The sequence below is a fragment of the Cuculus canorus genome, chromosome 29, assembly GCF_017976375.1.
Source record: "Cuculus canorus isolate bCucCan1 chromosome 29, bCucCan1.pri, whole genome shotgun sequence".
Lineage (NCBI taxonomy): Eukaryota > Metazoa > Chordata > Aves > Cuculiformes > Cuculidae > Cuculus > Cuculus canorus.
In genome coordinates, this window is record NC_071429.1 from 694,366 (window position 1) to 702,948 (window position 8,583).

The window sequence follows — 8,583 nt, forward strand, 5'->3', positions numbered from 1 at the left end:
CAGTGGGAGGTGTCCCTGCCCATGGAAGGGGGTGGGACTGGAGGGGCTTTGAGGTCCCTTCCAACCAACCCATTCCATGATTAAACCCCTCCACCCATGAATCCAAATGACACCATGGCTGCGGTTCTGCTGAATCCCCATCCCTGGAGGTGTCCAAGTCCAGGTTGGATGGGGGTTGGAGCCCCTGATCCAGTGGGAAGTGTCCCTGCCCATGGCAGGGGTGGGACTGAATGGACTTTGAGGTCCCTTCCAACCCAAACCATTCCATAATTAAACCCCTCAACCCATGAAGCCAAATGATGCGATGGCAGTGGTTCTGCTGAATCCCCATCCCTGGAGAGGTTCCAGGCCAGGTTGGATGGGAGTTGGAGCCCCTGATCCAGTGGGAGGTGTCCCTGCCCATGGCAGGGGGTGGGACTGAATGGGCTTTGAGGTCCCTTCCAACCCAACCATTCCATGATTCCATAACTTGGGTTTCTTTCACCCTCTGAAAATCCGGTTTAGTGAAGTGGCTTCGTGACCGAAACCGGAATCCATCTGCGTCAGAAACCGGAGCATCCGAGCGCTGCTGAGGCAGAGACGCTCTTTATTCCGTGTGTCCTTGTTTTGAAGACAGGGGTTGATTTTTAATGTCCCTTTTGCCCATCAACTCATTGTGGCGCTCGAAGCCGGATTGGGCTGCGCCGCACCGGTGCCTCTGGGATTGAGGGCCTGGAAAGTGACTTTATTTGACCGTTTATCTATTATAGGACCATAAATGTGTCATTATTTGATTCACATCTCTTAATTCAATAGAAAGAAGGGAATTCAAAGCACTTTATTGGAAAGAGTAATGGTAATAATGGTAATTATTAGGCATTAATAACTCATTTCGGGGGGCTGTGCCGTTTATGTGGGTTTTAAACGTTGTCAGGGTGAAAAATAAATTAAATAATTAGACCTGAAGCGGATGAGGTGTGTAATTAACCTGAAAATTGCCAGAAAAGAGAAGAAAAGAGATCACCTCGACGGCATTTTACACAAGATATAAACAGGATAAATTCTAGGTGAGTTTCTTTGCGTTTTCCTGACGTACACGGATTGTTTTTCTTCCTTTTTAAAGTGATAAAAATACAAACTCCTTCTAAAAAAAATGATTATTTGGGGATTTAAGTGCAATTTCACGCCCTGATGGATTGATTTGAATCGCGGGGTTTGCTGAGAACAAACAAAAAAACTCTTTTTTTTGAAGAGCCCTTTCTGAGATGATGTTCAAACGCTCCTTTGCTGTTGAAGGATCAAACAGGAGGACACGGAGCTGTTGGAGCGAGTCCAGAGGAGGCCACGGAGATGACCCAAGGGGTGGAGAACCTCCTGCATGAGGTCAAGCTGAGAGTTGGGGTTGTTCAGCCTGGAGAAGAGAAGGCTCCAAGGAGACCTTAGAGCAGCTTCCAGTATGGAAATGGGTTCCAGGAAAGCTGGAGAGGAGCTCTGGATCAGGGAGGGCACAGATAAGAGGTGGGGGAAGGGTTTTGAGCTGCAATGGAGAGGAGATCTTAGGAAGAAATGTTCTCCTGTGATGATGGGGAGGTCCTGGAAGAGGTTGTCCAGAGCGGTGGTGGCTGCCCCATCCCTGGAGGGGTTCCAGGCCAGCTTGGATGGGGCTTGGAGCCCCCGATCCGGTGGGAGGTGTCCCTCCCCATGGAACTGGATGGGCTTTGAGGTCCCTTCCAACCCAACCGTTCGGGGATTCTATGATTCTGTAAAATGACAGCCAGAAGAAGCGACGCAGGAGCTCCCGTGCCATCAGCCTCACGTGGGACGGTGCAACGAAGACCACGATAACACCTGGTCTGAGACGGATCAAAGCTTTTTTTTTGCTCCTTTTCCATCCAGGAATAACCATTAGGAAATGTTTGAGGAAGAGCGCGGAGAAGAACAGAGGAAATTATGAATCCCATAGAAGGAGGAAAGTGGAACAAGCAGAGCACGGTGGATGAAGAGGAAGAGAAGGTCATCATTTGGTGGTGGTTCATGTCAACAGAGCCAGAGGGTAGAAAACGATCAGGAATGTTCCCTATGATTTGGAATTGGGTCCAATCTGATTGAATATTCCCGTTTACAGCCTTAGCAGAACAAATCTGAGTGTGGCGATAACGTCTTGTCATGGGGCGATGTTGGGGAGACATCGCCGGCAGAAAGCGACACGAGGATGTCACCCTGGAAAGAGGTGACTTCGAGGTTAAAAGGCAACGTGACGTCCTGAAGACTGACCCCAATCCTTTGCCTCCGCAGGGGACCCTACGCGGGTCCTGACACAGCGGAAGAAAGGAGTGGGATGGTGGTGAGGCTTTGGTGGAATGATGCCATGGAAAAGTTGGAAAAGACTTTTCCATTGAAGTTGGAAAAGACTTCTAAGATCATCCAATCCAACTCCACCGTGCCGACAGAACCGTGTCCCGAAGCGCCATATCTACACGGCTTTTTGAAGACCTCCAGGGATGGAGATGTTCAGATCTGGGCTGTAGGAAGCGAGTGGTGGAGAAGATGACACTGAAATGCTTTGATCTGAGAATGAGAGTGGAACAGGAATAGAGGAAAGAAAGTAAAAACCAGGCAGAAAGGTGAAGCATCAAAGCTGGAGGACAACACTGGTCCAGGAACCAACAAGCCAGGGCGGAATTTGGGCTGAAAATCAGGAGGTTTCTCATCGTCACAGGAGAGAGGAGTTGCAAGAGCTGCCCGATGGGGTCATCAGGAGCTCTTTCAGTCCCACCTTCTCAGGAAGGGCATTTGCATCCCGTGACGGGTGGTAAATTCGGTTCTTTGCAGCAGCAAAACTTGTAGCTTCTGAGACACTTGAGCCATGAAGCGAGCGCTCCTCTGTGTTTGTGCGTGTGTGAGCGCGAACAGCGAGGAGAAATCGGGTAGGAAGAGTTCAACAGCAATGAGGCATCGGGTGGCAACCTCCACACCCAACAAATGGCTGTAATTACAGCTCTCCACAGCGCCTTTGAGCTCTTCACGAAGGGCAACAAACTCCGCCAAGCGCTACCTCCTGCGAGGGGGACGTGGAAGGAGTCGGCCCAGGGTGGGATCCCGGTGTTGGCGTTCCTGTTGCTACACCGGTGGGTTTGAGTTAATGGAATTTTGCCCCCAGCGCCAGAAAACCATCGGCTACGGGGGAAGCCGGGTGATAGAAGGCGGGTTGGGCCGTCACAGTGCGTCTCCCCGGGAGATGATCCAACTTTCATCCCCCCGGCAAAGAAGGAAAGGAGAGAGGGGAGAGAGGAAACGCTCATCTGAACACGCAGTGTCTTTGAAATGGGTGCCAGGGGTTTCTCCCGTTGGGAGGTTTGGCTACACCTTCTCAGACATCCCTCTCGGCGAGGTCTGTGGGGAGTGGAGCTCCACTGATTGCCGCCGGCGGACCTCGCGCTCTGCCCAGTCCTCCTCCGGCTCGAAGCCTTTGAAGATGGCGAGTCTCTCTGAGAAGGTTTTGGCTTGTGGGAAGAGGATGTAGTTGTAGATGATGGAGGCTGCGGCTGCCCCAACCAGCGGTCCCACCCAGAAGACCTTGGAGAAAGAGAAGAATTGAGTAAGAGAAAAACCAGCCTGATTTGGGGGGACAGAGGGGAACCGGGGGTTCTGAGGAGCATTGCAGGGGGGTTACGTTTCTTCCTGCCCTGTGTGCATTGGGAGAAAAATGCAGAAGCCACCTCTGCTTTGGCCACCACTGAACTCCCATCTGCTGCTGTTGTACCTCAATATGCCAAACCCATCCTCTTCTCTCTTTCCTCCTCTGTTGAGAGCCGCGTGGTCTTCGTTAACGATAGACCCATCATGAGCACGCTTAATGGATTGAGTTCCCCTGGGAAAGTGTCTTCCTACCCATTCCCACATGGCTATAGAGGTCCCTTCCAACCCAAACCATTCTATGATTCCATGATTCGATGACGTGGGCTTCTTTTGCCCTCTGGAAATCTGATTTAGTGAATGCCGGAGCGCTGAGACCAGAATCCATCTGAGTAAGGAACCAGCGCATCCCAGACGTGAGGAGGAGAGGTGGAGGCTTCCAGCTTGGGCTGAACACCTCGGAGCGCACCAGCGTGAAGCACCATCACTCTGGTTCCGGACGTTCGCTTTGTAGATGGAAAGAGCTGGGAATGCTCCCACAGGAGCTGGTGGAAAATACAGCCCCAGATCCGAGCGGAACGAAGAAAGGCGCCCAGGACGGGCAAGAAGAGCTCCTCTTTCCATTGGTTTTGCTTCTTTTGCTAAGTCGAGGTCAACCAACCACACACCCTCTTGCTGTTGCAACGCACCCCGCTTGGATAAGCTACGTAAGCACCCCACAACCCCACCTCTTTTTGCTAATCTCTCCGTCTCTCTTCCAGCTGGGAGCTGGCATGGAATCCGGCCAGCCCCGCAGGTTTCTAGGAACCCTGGTAATTCCGGGGCCTCATCCCACCGGAACAACGCGTAGACCTGACTTCTTACCCAGTGGTCACTGAAGTCTCCGACTATCACAGCAGGAGCGAAGGATCTGGCTGGATTCATGGAGCAACCGGTGTAACGGATCTGCGGAGGAACCCCACACGTCGTTAGCATTAAGCCCTTTTAGCACTTTTTAGAACCATGGCGGTGTGTTTATTATGGTGATTCATTCCCGGAGCTGATGCTTCACCCTCCAGCGTACCTCTTCCAGGAAAAGGGATGCTGGAAGCTTCCAGCCCCTGAGTCAACCGGAGTGAGTGGCGTGCGTTTGCGCATCTTCTGTGCGTGTACGTGTCCTGTGTGTGGTGCAACGCAGCTGCGGGCTGAGCGACGCGCCCTGCAGAGCGACCGGGGCTGCGAGGAGAAGCTCCTGCTGCCTCTATTCCTGGAGCAAATTGCTGCTCTTTACCCCTGAGGACAGGAGAAGAACAGTCCCATGGACACATGGGCTTGCAGGTCACTAAGGATGGAAGATGTGGGGTGAACGTTGTTATTTTAATGCATCTCCAAAGACGCCGGGAGTTTGAGGAGCTGTTTTGGTCCATCACCCAGGATGGATTTCCCTGTGTGTCCATCCCAAACACTTCCAGATCTTATCATGGTTTGGAGTACCTCAATCACTGACACATTCACCCCAAAACCAAAGACCTCACTGCCCCATGGGAGCTCCCTATGGGGCTCGAGGGGCAGCAGAGCTCAGCAGGGTCCGTTTCTTCATGCTCAATAGAAGCCAAGCTCAGGCCATGGCTCCGTTATGGTTTTGGTGGAACGTTTCTCTTCAACTCAATGGAAAACCATGAGCACCGCAGGAGTTACAAACCCCCCATCCACCCCGGAGCACGCGGCAAAGCAAGCGTTGGGCACAAAGACAAAGGCAACCTGAAAAGGGCGGTGTTTTAACCCGTTCTACCCACCCCAAGGAGGTGTCCCACAGCAACAGAAAGGCCAATGGACAGGGCAGGAGAGCCCAGGTTGTCCTCCCGGCGTTCGTCAGTAGAAGCAAAGATGCAGAGGACCAGCTGGAAGGTGAGGAAGAGCTCGACGGTCACCGCCTGCCCCGTCGTCGTCTCGTTGTGCAGCTGGAAAGGGAGAAAAAATAGATCTCAGGGATGGGGAATTTTGGAGTCTGGGCTGGAAATGGGGAGGGGGAAACCAAGTCGAGGAGAAACCAGAAGGACAGATGAAATAGGTGAGGTTTTTGGCACTACCATGAAGAGGTGGAGACATTGCGCGGGTAAAAGGAAAAGTGGGCCAGAGGGGGTGAATGAAGTGGGCAGGAAGAGTTGGAGTTGCAGTTCTGGAAGTATTTTTTCCCGCTCGTCTTTCACGCCCAGGGAGGGGTTTTATGTTGCTTTCCTCAGACTTAAGATCATAGAATCCTGGAATGGTTTGGGTTGGAAAGGACCTCAAAGCCCATCCAGTTCCAAACCCCCTGCCATGGGCAGGGACACCTCCCACTGGATCAGGGGCTCCAAAGCCCCATCCAACCTGGCCTGGAACCCCTCCAGGGATGGGATCTGGGGGTTCTGGTGGACACCAAGTGAGAGTCATGGAACCATGAGATAGTTTGGGTTGGAAGAGACCTCAAAGCCCACCCAACCCCATGCCCTGCCATGGGCAGGGACACCTCCCACTGGATCAGGGGCTCCAAAGCCCCATCCAACCTGGTCTTGAACCCCTCCAGGGATGGGGCAGCCACCACCGCTCTGGGCAACCTGGGCCAGGGCCTCCCCACCCTCACAGCAGAACATTTCTGCCTAAGATCTCATCTCAATCTCCCCTCTTGAAGCTCAGGTGCCGCACCGAGACGGGCAAGAGGGATGAGTTTGGGGCAAGAAGAATGGAGAGGTGATTTTTTATGCCCGTATCCTTCCCTAAACACGTAAGTCTTCTCCAAAATCAGCTCCTCCACAGCCCTGGATCAAACCGGGGTGATGTGGCTTTGTCTTCTAAGGGAAGTGTCTATGGATCACCCATCTACTTTTAGTCCTAAAAGCAGAGGAGGCAGCCTGGGCTCTTTGTTGCTGCTCCTGGAAGGACCCTTAGTGCAGCACTTCATGGTGTTGGGCTGCATCTAACAGTGGTTTCCTACCCAACGCTGAACAAGGGGGTTCCTTGGTGGCCCCAAAACCTTTCTCCACGTCTCTCAGCCTTTCCGAAAGCTCTGCCCGGGTCTTTCCTGCTCCCTTCCAAACCCATCCATGGTGTGAAGTTCTTACCTTGTTGATGGCCAAGCCTTCTCGGGAGTCGGAAGGGGTGATCTCGTGTAGGATGGCAGCACCGACCACTCCCCCCAGGAGCTGGGCCACCACGTAGAAGACCGCACGGAGGAAGGAGACTTGGGAGCCGATGAGGCAAGCCACCGTCACTGCTGGGTTGATGTGGGCTCCACTGATGTGCCCCAGGGCTTGGACCAGCGTGCCGATGGCCAAACCAAAAGCCAGCGCGATTTGAAGGATGCTTGGGGAGGAAGCTGAGGGCCAGTTCAGAGCAGAGCCCAGGCCGAAGAGGATGAAGACCAAAGTCGCCAGAAATTCTGCAAAGACAGCCCGGGTGAAGGCTACGGATCGCAGTTCCCACATCACGGAGGCTGCAAGGAATGACTCCGCCCGTGGTGTCTTCAGGGGATGAATACCGCGGTTGCTGTGACCACAGAGAATGAGAGGGGGACGATATATATGGATGTGGTGGGTTGAACGATCGCCCGCTAAAGGAGGTGGGATTGTGGTCCAAGGAAACCTGATGCTTTTTTTTTTCCCTTGTGTTCCAGTTGAGGGAACACCAGCGCCTGCCCCCACCCTTGCAGCTGGGGAATGCGGTGTTCGCCACCCTTGGGAAGTCATAAATCAGCCTCGAGCAGTGCCAGGAAACGCCGTTCCCTTTCTCCAGGGCTTTCTTAGTAAGGGTCTTATCTCCAGAGGTGGTCGTCGCTCCTCTCTTCTCCAACCTGCAGCACCTCAAATCATAGAATCATACTAAGGTTTGGGTTGGAAGGGACCTCAAAGATCATCCAGTTCCAACCCCCCTGCCACGGGCAGGGACATCCCACTGGATCAGGGGCTCCAAGCCCCATCCAACCTGGCCTGGAACCCCTCCAGGGACGGAGCAGCCACCACTGCTCTGGGCAACCTGTTCCAGTGTCTCACCACTCTCATGGGGAAGAAATTCTTCTTAATGTCCAGTCTAAATCTGTCCCTCTCCAGTTTATCCCCGTTCCCCCTCATCCCATCCCCACAGCCTTTATGAACAGCCCTTCTCCAGCTTTCTTGGAGCCCCTTCAGGTACTGGAAGGTCACTCTAAGATCTCCTCAGAGCCTTCTCTTCTCCAACAACCCCAACTCTCTCAGCCTGTCCTCGTACGGGAGGTTCTCCAGCCCTCAGATCATCCTTATAGCCTCCTCTGGACCCGTTCCAACAGCTCCATCTCCTTACATTGAGGATTCCAGAACTGGACACAATATTCCACATGAGGTCTCACAAGAGAATCCTGTGTTCAGTTTTGAGCCCTTCACTACAAGAAAGACATCAAAGTCCTGGATGCATCCAGAAAAGGGCAACGAAGATGGTGAAGGGGCTGGAGGACAAGTCTTGTGAGGAGCAGCTGAAGGACCTGGGGTTGTTTAGCCTGGAGAAGAGGAGGCTGAGGGGAGACCTCGTCACCGTCTACAACTGCCTGAAACGAGGTTGTAGAGAGGAGAGTGTTGGTCTCTTCACCCAAGTGAGAGGATGAGAACGACCTCAATGTGCACCAGGTGAGGTTCACAGAATCTCTTCTCTGGACGCGCTCAGGTTGGGCATTAGGAAAAAACTTCTTGACTGAAAGGGTTCTCAAGCACTTGAACAGCTGCCCACGGAGGTGGTTGAGTCCCCATCCCTGGAGGTGTTTAAACGATGCGTAGATTAAATCCTTGGGGATATGATTTAGTAGTGGACAGGTACGGTTAGACTTGATGATCTCAAAGGTCTTTTCCAACCGAGGGATTCTGTGGTTCTATGGGGAGGAGAGTGAGAAAGGGAGGTTCTGAGGAGACAGAGATGGAGCTGAGCTGGGGTTGTGTTGAAAACCGGGACGCGGACGGTGCTTAAATAACACCACAAAAGAAACCC

General features: G+C 53.0%; 1 protein-coding gene across 1 annotated transcript; it reads right to left on the reverse strand.

Annotated features, from left to right (window-relative positions):
• Nucleotides 1-3,328: 3,328 nt before the first annotated feature.
• LOC104055080 (aquaporin-2) lies at nt 3,329-7,148 on the reverse strand. Its single transcript, XM_009556161.2, has 4 exons — nt 6,696-7,148; nt 5,391-5,555; nt 4,480-4,560; nt 3,329-3,555 (listed from the first exon to the last, which is right to left on the reverse strand). The coding sequence occupies exons 1-4, from the start codon at nt 7,056-7,058 to the stop codon at nt 3,340-3,342; spliced, it is 825 nt and encodes a 274-aa protein (XP_009554456.1). The 5' UTR covers nt 7,059-7,148; the 3' UTR covers nt 3,329-3,339.
• Between the last annotated feature and the right edge of the window lie 1,435 nt (nt 7,149-8,583).

Coding starts and splice junctions, on each gene's coding strand:
- LOC104055080 (XM_009556161.2), bottom strand. CDS start 7,058: ATGTGGGAACTGCGATCCGTAGCCTTCACCCGGGCTGTCTTTGCAGAA. Junction 4,561..5,390: donor CTGTGGGACACCTCCTTGGG/GTGGGTAGAACG, acceptor GTTCCTCCGCAG/ATCCGTTACACCGGTTGCTC. Junction 3,556..4,479: donor GAGACTTCAGTGACCACTGG/GTAAGAAGTCAG, acceptor TCTTTCTCCAAG/GTCTTCTGGGTGGGACCGCT.